General features: G+C 40.4%; 1 protein-coding gene across 5 annotated transcripts in view; it reads left to right on the plus strand.

Annotated features, from left to right (window-relative positions):
- The window catches only part of ADD2 (adducin 2), a 126010-nt gene that overhangs the window by 79845 nt on the left and 30334 nt on the right, over positions 1-15831 (plus strand). For all 5 annotated transcript variants that reach the window (XR_012242992.1, XM_073621984.1, XM_073621982.1 and 2 more), the window contains 4 exons: positions 5972-6052; positions 8571-8720; positions 8816-8959; positions 9080-9178. Coding sequence is in view for 4 of the 5 variants with exons in the window: in XM_073621984.1 (XP_073478085.1) it covers positions 5972-6052; positions 8571-8720; positions 8816-8959; positions 9080-9178 (474 nt within the window). In the remaining variant the exon portion in view is untranslated. The remainder of the gene's footprint in view (positions 1-5971; positions 6053-8570; positions 8721-8815; positions 8960-9079; positions 9179-15831) is intronic.

Below are 15831 nucleotides of genomic sequence, written 5' to 3' on the forward strand. Positions count from 1 at the left end.
AGGTCCTGCAGCCTGATAGGACAGTCAGAGTAGAATGAAAACTCCAGTAAATTCCGATCGTGTTTACACAATACCGAAGCACAAAGTTCCACGCATGCTCGGAATCAAGCAGAAGAGCTGCACTGGCTATTGAACTTCATTTTTCTCGGCTCGTAGTACGTGTTGTACGTCACCGACAAGATTTGTGTATGCAAGACAAGTTTGAGCCAACATCCGTCTGAAAAAATCCATGGATTTTGTTGTCGGAATGTCCTATTGTGTGTACGGGGCATAACAATGTTGGCCTGAAGTAAGGCCTGCCGGATGTTTGCTCTTTTCCTAGCATATAGCTGAATCTGTATTGCTATATGGGACTCTTTACAGTTTACTACATTGGTGATGATCCTGATACCCAACAATGGACCGTTCAAGGCGGTCTTTGTCTAAACTCTCTATCCTTTAAATCTGCTATTGTTACTATTTTCTTGTCTACTGATTTTGAGGACAGTGTCATTATGCAATTTCTTTTGTTACATCATATGTTTTTTATTGTCATAAAAAAAAAAAAGAAAAACTGAATAAAAAGATTGAAACAGAAAATAACTAAACTAATTACATTCCTATGTTCTGTGTGCTGTGGGAGACCAGATATAGTGAATGCAGGGTCCTGGGTTTAGTAACACTCCTGGGTTAGAAGCTGATTGGTTTCTATGCAAAGCTGCACCAGAGTCTGCACTCTCCAGTTTTAGTAAGTCAGCCCCCCAGTCTTGTATATTTGAGGCAACAAATGAAGAGTTTAGCCTAAAGTTCTGGTAACATTGTTGTTACATCTTCGTATTCTTATGACATTTGTGATGGAAATATAAAGTGCAGGTGTGTTTATGGCACCAGTGATGGAATTGTCTTTATTAGATCTGTTTCCAGGAAAGGTTTCAGATCAATAAAGCTTTCACGTTGCTTGGTCTTCTCGTGAAAATGTGTAACGTTTATAATTAATTTTGATAGCATTCTGTCCATCTATTCTGCTGAGAACGCAAGAAGCTTTTTCCTATGAATACTCATTAGCATCATGAAAATTGTATTGACCTGTTTTGTAGTGACAATCAGGGCAAAGATTAATGCAACACAGAGGAACAATAAAGGTCACATTCCAACAAATTAGAGCATTCGGTATAATGAAAGATAATTGCTAAATAGTTGCCATGGATTATTTCACATTGATTTTTTTCTTTTTATTATAGGGCATCTTTTAGAATAGAAATATGAAAGCTGCTGTTTCTGACTTATTTTTGAGGGTACCTGCTACATGTTTCTTCCGGGTCTGGGGCGCGCTACCAGCAATCCGCTCCTGCTGTGATTGGACACAGCAAGAGCCAATCAGCGGGTCCAACCCACTGACCATTGACAGTAGAGGCAGAGCGGCGGTCTGCCTATGTAAACAAGGCAGACCGCCATTTTGTCAGAGAGGAAACAGAAACACAGGTCTCTGTTTTCCTCCAGTTAAGCCACCACCCACACAGTTGGGAGAGCACTCCCTAAGCGCACACTTTGATCGCCCCTGATGTTAACCCCTTTCCTGCCAGTGTCATTAGTACAGTGATTTTTTTAGCACTGATGTATTCGTGTCACTGGTCCCCAAAAAGTGTCACTTAGTGTCCGATTTGTCCGCCGCAATGTCGCAGACTCGCTAAAAATCACTGATCGTCGCCATTACTAGTAGAAATACAAATGCCATAAAAATATCCCATAGTTTGTAGACATGATAAATTTTGCGCAAACCAATCAATATAAGCTTATTGTGATTTTTTCTTACCAAAAACATGTAGCAGAATACATATTGACCTAAATTGATGAAGAAATTCGATTTTTTACATTTTTTTATTGGATATGTTTTGTAGCAGAAAGTAAAAAATATTGGGGTTTTTTTTCAAAATTGTCGGCCTTTTTTTGTTTATAGCGCAAAAAATAAAAAACGCAGAGGTGATCAAATATCACCTAAAGAAAGTTCTATTTGTGGGAAAAAAAAGGACATACAATTTGTTTGGGTACAGCATCGCACGACCGCGCAATTGTCAGTTAAAATAATGCAGTACTATATCGCAAAAAATGGCCTGGTCATGAAGGGGGTGAAACCTTCCGGGGCTGAAGTGGTTAAAGAAAAAATAATATAGCGTATACAATTGAGACACAAGTCATATTGTAATTGAATGTTATTAAAAATGACCTTTCCTTTTCATTCTGCAGCTCTGTAATTTTCCGTAAAATGCAATACAATTTGGCTACCTGGTGGTGTTCTGTACACAATATGTGTACAGAACGCCCCCCAGAAACATCATTTCCTGCTTGTGTGATTGGCTCACTGATTTTACCCAAAAGTCTGCACTAAGATACAAATCAGATATCAGGCATCCCCTGCTACGAAAATGTCATTTTTGGTGAGATACTCCTAATAGGAAATCACGTCTTAGACTGGCCACACATTATACAATTTTGCTTTAGATTTACCAAAACCATATAATATGAGGTCAAACCTAAATACTTTCAATTTGTATGCAATCAGGCGGGCACTTGCACTATATAGTTTAAGGTAAATCTAAAGGAAATTGCTTAACCACTTAAGGACTGGAAGGATTTACCCCCTTAATGACCAGGCCATTTGTTGTGATTTGGCATTGCGCTACTTTAACTGACAATTATGCGGTCATGCGACGTTGTACCCAAACAAAATCGACGTCCTTTTGTCCCACAAATAGAGCTTTCTTTTGGTGGTATTTGATCACCTCTGCGTTTTTTATTTTTTGTGCTATAATCAAAAAAAAGACCGACAATTTTAAAGAAAAAAGAATTTTTTTTACTTTTTGCTATAATAAATATAATTAAAAAAAAAACAAAAACAAATTTCTTCATCAGTTTAGGCCAATATGTATTTTTCTACATATTTTTGGTTAAAAAAAACGCAATAAGCGTATATTGATTGGTTTGCGCAAAAGTTATAGCGTCTACAAAATAGGTGATAGATTTTATGGCATTTTTATTATAATTTTTTTTTTTTTACTAGTAATAGCGGCGATCAGCGATTTTTAACAGGACCGCGACATTGTGGCGGACAGATGGGACACGTTTGACACTTTTTGGGACCAGTGAAATTTATACAGCAATCAGAGCTATAAAAATGCACTGATTACTGTATAAATGACACTGGCGGGAAGGGGTTAACACTAGGGGTGATCTAGGAGTTAAATGTGTTCCCCATGAGATGTTTCTAACTGTGGGGGAGGGGACTGACTGGGAGTACAGAGAGAATGCTGCCCTCGGGCTATTTTTATTGCACCTGTAAAACGCCTTAGCCCCGGTTCACACAGGGGCGGCACGACTTGCAGGTCGCCTCACCGAGGCGACCTGTACACGATTTCCATGGCGACTTGCAAAACGACTTCTGTATAGAAGTCTATGCAAGTCGCCCCAAGTCACCCCCAAAGTAGTACAGGAACCTTTTCCTAAGTCGGAGCGACTTGCGTCGCTCCTATTAGAACGGTTCCATTGTACAGAACGGGAGGCGACTTGTCAGGCGGCTAGGTCACCTGACAAGTCGCCCCTGTGTGAACCGGCTGTCAGTGTGAAAGTGGCCTAACAAAAGGTAGGAATTTGCAACAAAGTTTGTTAAAATCCTTGTAATGTACATAGATCACCCAGAGGGGAATTTATTCTTTAAACCTATAGATGAATGGAAACTCAGCCTGTCCCTGCTGAACCGGCCACATTTTATTCCATTTATGGCTAGCTTAATTCTTCCACACTCAATACAAATCAAACAAAAACAAAGCCTTGCCTATAGTCTACATGTATTTTCCTGTTTTGGATATGGTAGGGAAGGATTAGAACCCCTGTCAGGTTTGTATTGTTTGTTTCTGCTCTGTGGAGATTCCTTCTCTATTTGTCTTGGTGACCAATGTCATATGGATTGAAATTCTGCCTGTTCAGCAGGGACCGGCCCAATTTTGTTCCATGTATGGGCTAGCTGGTTGTACACATGTCAATCTGTTTTTTCCCAAACAATCAGTGCCGCCACCTATAGCCATCAACACTGATCGTTGTATTCTGCTGGCAGGGAAGGCTCCCCACTTGCAGAATACAATAGCTCAGCAGGAGTGATTCCCCCATTCACCTCGACTGTGTAGATGGGGGAATCATGTATGACCTACCCATGGGAATCTCCCATTTGTATAGTCACCAGAACAGGAATAGTGGGGAAATCTTCCAGCGTCACATTCTAGTGACAAGAGGGGAATTCCTCCAACTTTGTAGAAATTGCCTCTCATTTCTTGTTGCATCTCGAGACAGGAAGTGAAGGGAAATCTTCCCAACAGGACACAGAAAGCAACAAATGAACTATCGATATCAGTGCCAATACTAAGCATTTACACTTGTACTTGTACTCCTGCAAATGCTCTGATAACTGAAACCGGTGCCATTTGAGCCTATACAAAATGATTGGGCTCAAATTGCACTGCAAAGAATCACATGCGTTTTGAACAGGAATGCGGTGCGATTCCAATCCGAATCACATACAGTTTCCTGTGTGAACCCAGACTTGTCATAGTGAGTTCAAATATAAATCAAAACATATACCGCGCTGTGTTATATAATAAAATACAAGCAGCCAGCACAGCCAAAGACAAACAGCACAGATACCAAAATAGAAAAAAATGCAGCGCTTAAAATGATTATGTATGAAAATTATTAAAATGTGATCTTATGTATCAACAATACTAACAAATATTGATATAAAATCCACCACGTGAGCATCAAATATCAATAAACTGAGAAAATTACTGGTAAAAATTGAAAAAATTTTTAAAATATATAAATAAAGTCCACCACATGAATGTTGATTGGCATCAAATTTCAATGGAACAACATTTCTAAAATATCTTCAAGACAGACATGTTGAAAAGGAATATTAAAAATGGAGGAGAATCTTGTGAGGAAACCGCCACCAATTACATGAAGGCTTACCAGAAATAGTGGACTTAAAGGGGCATATACCACTTAAGTCAACCAGGGTTGTAGTGATAAACCCTATGTATGAAATATGGGACCATCCACAATCCAGATAACCACGATCACAATAGGGACTATGAACGGCACTGGTCAGCAGATTGTTCTCATATATGGGCAAGTAGGTTCAGATGGAGAGAGGGAAGGCCAGAGAAGTTTGACATACCCACACGTTGAAACCAAGAAATGAAACAAAGTTCCACATTGTGTGATATCGTTTCGAGAATATTTATTAAAAAAAGGGATAAAATTGAACACTCACATGTTCTGAAGCAATCAAAGGCGTATTGGACATGAGAAGGCACAGTAGTGATGGCAGCACTCGACCCAACGCGTTTCATCTGAATAGATGTCATCTGGGGTGTGAGTGTAAACCATCACCATTGTCATAGTGACTTCAGCCTGGGTTCACACAGGAGCGGTGTAGAAAACCACTTGCGATTCGGACAGTGTGGTTTGAGCTCATTCATTTTGTGCGGGCACAAATCGCACCACAAAGGTATCAGTACTCGGTATCAGTGAGTATTTACTGAAAGTATCGGTACTCGTACTTGTCAGTAAAAAAAAGGTATCGGTGCAACCCTGGTTTTAACCCTGCCCTATACTATTTATAACAAAAAAAAATTGGTTATACATGTATTTGAAGTTGTAATTCTGCTTTAGCAGACAATGGGGTTTAATTACTAAAGCTGAAGAGTGCAAAATCAGGCTCACTTCTGCAACGAAACCAATCAGCTTCCAGGTTTTATTGCCAAAGCTTCACTGAGCAAGCTGGGGTTAAAAGCCGATTGGCTACCATACACAGCTGCCCCAGATTCTGAGTGCTCCAGTTTTAGTAAATCAACCCCAATGTTTTCAGTGAAAACGAATTATCCTACAGATTTTCTTTTACCTGTCATATTATGTCATGTTTGTATATATCCTCTCATTTCAGATAAGAGTAAATAAGGAACAAGACCATTTCTTAATTAACCCCCGAGGAGTAGTTTGTAATGAAGTGACTGCTTCAATCCTCGTGAGTACAAATGTGCAATGCTGCCATTTATTATTTCCCATGCAGATATTATTTGTAAAAACATTTCTTTTCCAGGGAACCTTGTCTGCAAAGCTGGCCGTACACTAGTAGAATTCTGTTCAGCATTTTTCAGTGTAAGAACATTCAGTCGTTTTTCTAATCATTAGTGTCACATTTGTTTTCGACCACAGTGAATTTCCAACAGTATATGTGTTTGGTTTTTTTTTGGTAAAGTCCATTCATTTCAAAATCGAATGTCAAAATCAAATAAAACCTTGAACTATTTTTGAACGAAATTCAAAAGCTATGAGAATTTTCACACAAATTTTCCTAGGAATTTTCATTTTGCGCAAATTTTTAATTGAAATTCTACTAGTGTATAACCAGCTTAACATTCAGGCCCCACCAGTGTTCTGAACATACGTATAGGTTATTACTACCTCCCACTTCCCTGTCTTGATTGACTGGGTTTGCTGGTTCACAGGCGCTTCTTATTTGTGAGCTTCAAATTCACAAAGTTGCATTAGTTATTTTAATTTCATGATTTACATCAAACTCAGCAATTCACAAAAATACATTTTGGGGTGACATAATTGTTTTTTGGTTTCCTTTTGAAATATAGACGTAACTTGTAAAAAGATGTTTTTTCAGGGCTCTTTGATTCCTACTGTATTATACTGTATTATAATTCGACTGTCTGCCCTCTTGTTGTAAAGTGCTGAGTAAACTGTCGGCACTATATAAATCCTGTATAATAATAATTTATCTCCTGTATATGTAATTTATATCACAAGTCATTATTTTATCACAACTTTATAATATTATTATTACTATTATTATTATACAGGATTTATATAGCGCCAACAGTTTGCGCAGCACTTTACAACATGAGGGCAGACATTACAGTTACAATATTAGTTTTCCTGCTCCCATCAATAGACACCTTAGTACTATCCAGAAGCTAGTGATATCTTTTGGAGCAAACACCTATGTGATAATCTTTGTGAATTGACATCTATGTACTAACTGCAGCAAAAGGTAGTGTTTCAGCACATTCGTGTAATAAAACCTTTAGGACTCGTTAACACTATGGGGTTTATTTACTAAAACTGGAGAGTGCACAATCTGGTGCAGCTGTGTATGATAGCCAATCAGCTTCTAACTTCAGCTTGTTCAATTAAGCTTTGACAAAAAAAAAAACCTGGAAGCTGATTGGTTTCTATGCAGAGCAGCACCAGATTTTGCACGCTCCAGGTTTAGACCCCTTTCACACTGGGGCGCTTTGGAGACGCTACAGCGCTAAAACTAGCGCCTGCAAAGTGCCCTGAAAGAGCCGCTCCTCACACACCAGTGCGAAAGCCTGAGAGCTTTCACACTGGAGCGGTGCGCTGGCAGGACTGTAAAAAAAGTCATGCTAGCAGCATCTTTGGAGCGGTGAAGGAGCGGTGTATATACCACTCCTTCAACGCTCCTGCTGCTTGAAATGAATGGGGCAGCGCGGCTATACCGCCGGCATAGCGCTGCTGCAGCAGCCCTTTGTGGTGCTTTTAACCCTTTCTCAGCCACTAGCAGGGGGGTAAAACCGCCCCCCGCTAGTGGCCGAATACCGCTGCTAAAACAACGTTAAAGCGGCGGTTTTTAGCGCCGTTTCATCGCCGGCGCCCGCACCGCCCCAGTGTGAAAGGGCTTTTAGTAATTCAACCCCTATGTGCGGTGACCTGCAGTTTTCCACAGTGGGTATCAAGTTCACATCACATTGCTGGTGTGATGTGCAGTGCAAAAAATTTAGCATGTCTGCATTTTCCACAGCACACTATATATCATGTCACTACACAGTGCACCAAGCTGCTGTGCAGTGACATGAAGTGTCTCTCTGTGACATTTCAAATAAAGTTAAAATAGACAAATAAGCAGTGCAATGCACACCGCTACCTGTCACAGCTGACACAAAAGCCCCACACACACTATCAGATTTTCTTCTGATTTTTTCCTTCAGATTTACCAAAACCATATAATATGAGGTCAAACCTTAGGAGTTTCAATCTGTATGCAATCAGGCAGGCCCTTGCACTACATGGTTTTGGTAAATCTGAAGACAAAAATCAGCAGAAAATCTGATAGTGTGTATGGGGCTTAACACTAGCCTGCATAGTAAAACATTGCATTTTACCATGCAGGCTAGTGTGAATCTAGCCTTAGCCTTGGTGTACACTAGTGCTGCTGCATTATTGTGCATTTTTGCTCATTTGTACACATTTGTATGCATTTTCATGCTTCTTGTCAAAAAGGCACACAAATTATGAGTTTTTCATGTGCTCCCATTGAAGTCCATGGGGCCAAAAATTCACTATGTTGCACCAAAAGAAGCATCTGCAACTTTTCAAAAGACATACAGCACTGTATTGCATTGATGTAAACTGGCACCATAGCGAATGATGTGATTTCCATTGTCTTGCAATGCAGCGTGATGGTCCACACAGGAAGAACAAAACAATCTTATGCAAAATATCTCTTACAGGTGAAGGTGAACATTTTGGGTGAGGTGGTAGAGGTTGGCAGCACCATCTTTGAGGTGGAAACTAGTGACTTTAGCTTGCACTCTGCCATATACTCAGCACGTCCGGATGTAAAGTGTATCATCCAGCTACATACAGCGGCTACAACTGCGGTAAAAATCACTGCGACACACTGGACAGCATTGAAACTGTTGCACTATTAGGAGTACAGAAGTTTCTTTTGACTAATAGCCCTTTTTTAATGTAGGTGTCAGCAATGAAATGTGGCCTCCTGCCTATCTCTCATGATGCTTTGCTGGCAGGGGAGGTGGTATACTATGACTTCAATGGAGACATGGAAGATGAGAAGGACAGAATTGAACTACAGAAGTGTCTGGGACCGACGTGCAAGGTTGGGTCACATCTTTGCCTTTGCATCAACTATCCAAATCCCTGAATTTAGTGTATTCTTTGTTATCAGCCTTGTTTTTGTTTTTTGTAACAGAGGATTGTTTAATGTCGCCCTACACAGGTACTGGTTTTGAGAAATCACGGTGTTGTGGCATTAGGTGAATCCGTGGAGGAAGCTTTCTATAAGATTTTCCACTTACAGGAAGCTTGTGAAATTCAGGTAAATATATTCTATATGAATCAATAATGAATGGATTTCAATAAGCCAATCCATTTGCTTTATTGTAAACATAATACATACGTATTTCTGATATCATAGTTAGATTGCTAAACTGTTTGCTAAAAGTGGGCTTCTACTATGTTATCTCATATGGTCCAGAGTAATTTATACATTTCTTCTATGGAGCTATTGATTCCGCAATAAGTACATTTATTGATTCTTTTTTGGGGGAAAAGCAAGGCTGTGATATTGTCTTTTAAAGTATTTTACTTTCTATGCAATTTATATTTATACTTTCTATGCAATTTATAGGCAAAAAGATGATACAAAAGTAAAAAAAAAGTGGCTTTTTTTCTACGTCAACTAACGCAAGTTTTAAAAAGGCTAGTGTAGTTGTAGATAAAAAAGTATATATTGGACTCCATTCACAAAAGCAGATCGCATGCGGGTATTTAGATGTTTTCCCAAATACCGCATGCAGTCCTGAAAATGTCAATTTATTCTTGCTTTATGTGGTATTTACAGCATAAAGCAGAAACGCTCGTCAAATATCGCATAACATACCATTAAGGTCAATTCCGAAAATAAATAAATGCGGTAATTAAGTATTGATCCAGGCATGCGATATTTAAGAAACGTGTTTGATTTTAACTGGTCTTAAGGAGTGGGCAGCCACCGGAGTCTTTAAAGAGGAAGTAAACTCTGCACTCCTCCTCGTCATTTCCGCCCTTCCTTGATTCCCCTGCTATAATATCGCGAATGCGCAATTGTTTATTATCCAAGCCTCTTTCTCAAGATGATTGCCGCTGTAGGAGTCAGTTTACCAGGGCGTTTTACTCCTCCTGTGACGTCACACAGTCACAACGGGAGAATCAGGAAGATGAATGCCCAATCTCACGAGCACAAAGCTGTGCCACAGACAGCGGAACACTTGTTAACGTTATGCTGGGGATGGGGAAGTGGCACACAGAGTGTGCTGTGAATCACTGGACAGAAAGCGCATACGCCGGTGACGTAATCAAACTTTACAGGACAGATTGCAAGCAATTGAAACAAGTAATAAGAATTTCACAGGCAGCAATCAGTAGGTTTATTTATGAGGAGTACAATGTGCTAAAGTTGCTTTGGAGAGTTTACAACCACTTTAACAACCAGTAACTGTCATGGTTGTTAAGGAGCAGGCGGCTGCTGTGTTCTTAACAACCATGGCTCATCTGCTTGCCAGCGGGGTTCCCCACTGACAGCAGAATGTAAACAAAAGAATTGCAGACATGTAAAAAGTCAGAAATAAAATGGCGTGAGGTCCCTCCCCAATCCATACCAGGCCCTTCGGGTCTGGTATGGTCCTTCGGGTCTGGTATGGTTTTAAGGGGAACTCCACGCAAAAATAAAAAATAAAATGACTTGGGGTCCTCCCCAAAAGCCATACCAGAACCTTATCCAAGCATGCAGCCCAGCAAGCCAGGTAAGGAGGGGGACGAGAAACCCCCCCCCCCAACCATACCAGGCCACATGCCCTCAACATGAGGGGGTGCTTTGGGGCAGGACCCCCCTCCCCAAGCACTTGTCCGCATGTCCAGGTCCACACCTGATCTTGCCGACTGACAGCTCTCCCACAGCTAAATACACTAAGGGGCGGGTGATCCCGTCCCCTTATGACATCATCGACCCAGCATGCCCAGCTGCAGCAAAGGCCAGCAAGTCCCGGTTGTTGTTTTAATAGCTGGGCAGCTGGGATTTCCCACAAGAAGTGCAAGATTTTCTTGTAAGCAGTACATTATATTCATTTGTTTTTCTTGGAAGGGGGGGGGGGGGCAGGTTGTTAACTTGGAATAACAACAGAATGTATATGAAGGGCTGTACTCAGATATTGTACTGGCTGTCCTTAGGCATACTTGAATGCCCACCCATTGTGTCATGTGATTTAGGAAAACCTAACGCTAGTATCAGAGGGCTATCAGAGGCAGCATGTGGATCACTATACTAGAGAAAGAAGAGATGTTTTCATGTTTCTTTAACAGTAATGAGACTTCTGTCTCCTCTCCAATTCACCATCACACCCTTCCTACCACAATTTCCTTGTTGAATTTAGCAACAAATGTTCAAATGTGTATAAGAGGGAAAAAAAGTTATTTCATACGTTTTCACAAATCAGCAAGGTGCAATAACCTACAACGACAAGAAAAAGTGTGTGATGTGAAAATTAATTGGTTTTCTGTTAATTTGCTATAAAATGTGATCTGATATTCAGCTAAGTGAGTTAACCCCATTTAAATGCTGTGGGATGACCTCAAGAGAGCCATTCACACCAGACATCCCATGAATGTGTCTGAGCTGAAGCCGTTTTGTAAAGAGGAATGGTCAAAAATTCACCCTGATCGTTGTGCAGATTTGATCCAGAGCTACCGAAATCACTTGCTTGAAGTCACAGGAGGTCGACTAGCTGTTAACTCCAAGGGTTCACTTATTTTTTCCTCCGACACTGTAAATATTTAATGGGTGTGTTCAAAAAAGAAACGAGAATTTGGAACTGTTTGCGTGTTATCAGCTTAAGCAAATTGGGGTTGATTTACTAAAGGCAAATAGACTGTGCACTCTGTAAGTCCAGAACTTAGTAAATGAGGTGAAGCTTCACTTTGCAAAGAATACCCAATCACATGCAAGCAAAATAAATAAAAAAAAAACAGGATTTTCGCTTGCACATGATTGGATGATGGAAGTCATTTATTAAGCTCTGGAGCAACTGCTCTTGCAGACTGCACAGCCTATTTGCCTTTAGTAAATAAACCCCATTGAGTTTGTCTATTGTTGTGGCTTAGATGAGGATCAGACCAAATTTTATGGCAAATTACTGCAGAAAACCAGTTAATGTGGGTTTACATATGTTTTCTTGCCACTGTATATTAGCTTTTCAGAAAACATATTTCTTTAGTAAAATGGAGGAAAATTGGAACTCCAGTCAGGTTAGTCGTGCAGTCTGTGAATTTCTGTTCTTGTGACCCTAGATCCCTTTCTTCTAAGTATAAGTAAAGTCATTTTGGCAGAAACTTTCGATTTCTACTCTTTATTAAGAGCCCTTTCACACTGGGACGGTTTGCAGGCGCTATTGCGCTAATAATAGCGCCTGCAAATTGACCCGAAAGTGCCGCTACTTTCATTCCAGTGTGAAAGCCCCGAGGGCTTTCACACTGGAGCGATGCGCTGGCAGGACGGTAAAAAAAGTCCTGCCAGCAGCATCTTCGGAGCGGTGAATGAGCAGTGTGTATACCGCTCCTTCACCGCTCCTGCCCATTGAAATCAATGGGACGGCGCGGCTATACCGCCAGCAAAGCGCCTCTGCAGAGGCGCTTTGCGGTGGTATTTAACCCTTTCTCGGCCGCTAGCGGGGGGTAAAACCACCCCGCTATCGGCCGCATACCGACGGTAAAACACCGCTAATAATAGCGGCGTTTTACCGCCGACGCCGCCCCCGCCCCAGTGTGAAAGGGCTCTTAGAGAAACAGTTATAAAGCCAGAGGGTAGTAAGGTAGGTGCCACATCCTTAAACCCTTTCCTTTGGCCCTACTCTTTGTTTAGTTTTCTTTCTTTGATTGGGAATGTATTTAGGGTAGCTTGGTTTTTTATTTGTTTGAGTGCTGTTAGTTTATTTTTTTTTTTTATATATTTTTTTTTACTGTTTTCTTGGGCCTTATTTAGGGGTACAAAAACAGACCCAGAAAATCTGAAAATAGCTTTTATAACCTCCATAAACCATTTAAATTATGTTGCCCTCCTAAAACCTACTAAAATACCATAACTTTGCCTTATTCATTGACTTTAATGCATTTTGCCAAAATAGCAAAATTTGTATAAAATATCATGATTCTATCAAGAGCCACAGATTTTCACCCAAATATCAGGAAAATTAAACTTCTTCATTTTTCATCCCTAATCTTGCTGTCCAGTGGTGTCACTAAAGTACACAGTGAGTAGAGTCATAGACAACAACAAAAACCTCATAGACCTCTAACCACTCCACATTTTCCTCAAAAGGAAAAGAAACATTCTGGCTGGAGTTAAGCTTTATTACTTGATTAACCATAGGCTAAACAATTGCACCATGGCTCCTTTTAAACCCCAGCCTATCCTTTAGCATGCATGTCTAAAGACTGTATCCAGAACATTGTAATTTCTGAAAAATAAACCTGAACTACTGTGCTGATCGGCTTACAGACTCAATGAGACCAGGAGAGAGGGAACAGAATTCAATTCTCATAGAAAAAAATGACCCTGAAATTATCTGTTTATGACATTGGAGAATTTTAAGCCAGCTTTTGTAGTCTGGGGAAGTCGACCCTTTGGGACTAGTTTTTTATCCTATTAAAAGGAGTGTCGCTGTTAGCTTGTTCTCCTCTCAGTGGTTCTACAGCTTTTACTCATGAATTATACTATGGCGATTAAGTCATTTTGCTTCTCAGTGGGACTGTGCTTCAATCTCATTAAATGTCTCAATTGCTATTGGTTGCAGTTTCCCCCGTGGCTATCCTGTCATTTACATCTATATATGAAAAAGAGGACAAAAAACCCTCAAACCATGATACCAATAAAATTCCCACCATTTTGTTTTTATTATATATTGCTGAATTTGATAAACTGTTATGACCATTGAAGGGATTTAAAAAGACCTATGGGCTAGATAAAAATGGCATATACAGTAAAACCTTGGATTGAGAGTAACTTGGTTTGAGAGCGTTTTACAAGACAAAAAATGTTTTAAAAATTTCGACTTGATATACAAGCGATATCTTGATATAAGAGTAGCGTCATGTCACAACTGAGTATAAAAAAGAAAAGAGGCGCTAAGTGTAGCAATACAGTTACATTTAATGAAAGTACAACATTTAGCAACATACATGGTTGATGATTAAAACAGGCACATCTAAGTATGCAGACATCCGGGGTAAAGCTGTCTACATGGACCATCCTCCTCACCGCCATTGGCGTTGTCCCTTCCACGCTGCGCTCTACGAGTGGTTCAAGCCTCGCTTTCAAATCGCTCTACTGCAGGGTAGTCTTCCCGTTCACGATTGCAGACTGACAGCAGTGAGAGCCAGCGGTGCGGGGGATGGTCTATGTGGACAGCTTTACCCCGGATGCCTGCATACTTAGATGTGCCTCTTTTAATCATCAAGCATGTGAGTTGCTAAATGTTGTACCTTCATTAAATGTAACCATATTGCTACACTTAGAGGCGACTCTCTTCTCTTTTATACTCTGTAGCTCCTGCTGGATTTTGCTCCTAATCCCCTTGTGGAGGCTTCCATTTGAGGATGGACATTTTATGGTTACACAACCTATCACATTGCTATAATCTTTTTATATGGACTATAAACTGAATGACTTATGAATAAATGGTTGTGGAAAAAATCATTTGAGTTTCCATTTTTTTATGGGGAAATTTGTTTTGATATACAAGTGCTTTGGATTGCAGGCATGTTTCTGGAATAAATTATGCTCGCAATCCAAGACTTTACTGTATAATGTAATCTGTCAGTAGCGATAACAGAGCAGTTTTGAAAAGATGCTTTTTTTGCATTGCAAAAATGCATTTCCCCTATGACAGTGCCCGGCTTCCCATGTCTTTTTGACAGTAGTTTTTCTATTAGCCATAAAAATGTTCTGAACAAAAAGACATGCAACCCCTCCATAGACTTGGAACCCTTGGCAAATCGAAGCTGAACAGATTTGCCCATCATTAAGATAACCTTATGCTTTCCTCATTCTTTATTGACCTGCTTGTCATCATATTTATTTTTTATGCCATAAGAACCCTTTCCCCCCAACACTTATTTTGTGGTCCTATGACATGGACAAAAGTCTTGGTCTCATTTTGATGTCCAAATTGGGGCACATTAAAAATATTGCTTTTTGCTTTAGGCTAGCTTCACACAGATGCGATCTGACTCTGATCAGAATTTCAGTGCGATTATGTAGTGCAACCTGGATGCAACTTAAATGCAACTTTAATAAGGTCTGCATATTCTGTGGGGACACATTGAACTGGAATCACACCTAAAGTAGTACAGATACAAAAATTGCATTGCTGAGTTGCATTGATGTGAATGGGCACCATCGAAAACAATGTGATTTCCATTGTCATGCAATTCTACGTGACTCAAGTCACATCTGAAATTGCACTAGTGTCTACAGAGCCCACGACCTTGTTTACACTTGTTTGGGTGGTTGTGGGCCCAGAAATCGCACTTGTTCCTGCAACTGCAGTTCTTTTACAGACGTAATAATTCTTTTTTTTTTTTTTTAAAGGTGTGTATTTATGAGTTTTACATGTAAACACAAAAGTAACAATACAGTAAAGTAAGGCCCCTTTCACACTGGGGCGGTAGGGGGCGTCGGCGGTAAAACAGCGCTACTTTTAGCGGTATTCGGCCGCTAGCGGTGCGGTTTTAACCCCCCGCTGGCGGCCGAAAAAGGGTTAAAACCCCTCGTATATCGCGGCAATGGGCAGGAGCGGTTTAGGAGCGGTGAATACACCGCTCCTTCACCGCTCCAAAGATGCGGCTGACAGGAGATTTTTTCTTCTCCTGCCAGCGCACTGCTTCAGTGTGAAAGCCCTCTGGCTTTCACACTGAACAAACAGCGGAGGCTGTTTTGGG

This window comes from Aquarana catesbeiana, linkage group LG03 (assembly GCF_042186555.1).
Source record: "Aquarana catesbeiana isolate 2022-GZ linkage group LG03, ASM4218655v1, whole genome shotgun sequence".
Lineage (NCBI taxonomy): Eukaryota > Metazoa > Chordata > Amphibia > Anura > Ranidae > Aquarana > Aquarana catesbeiana.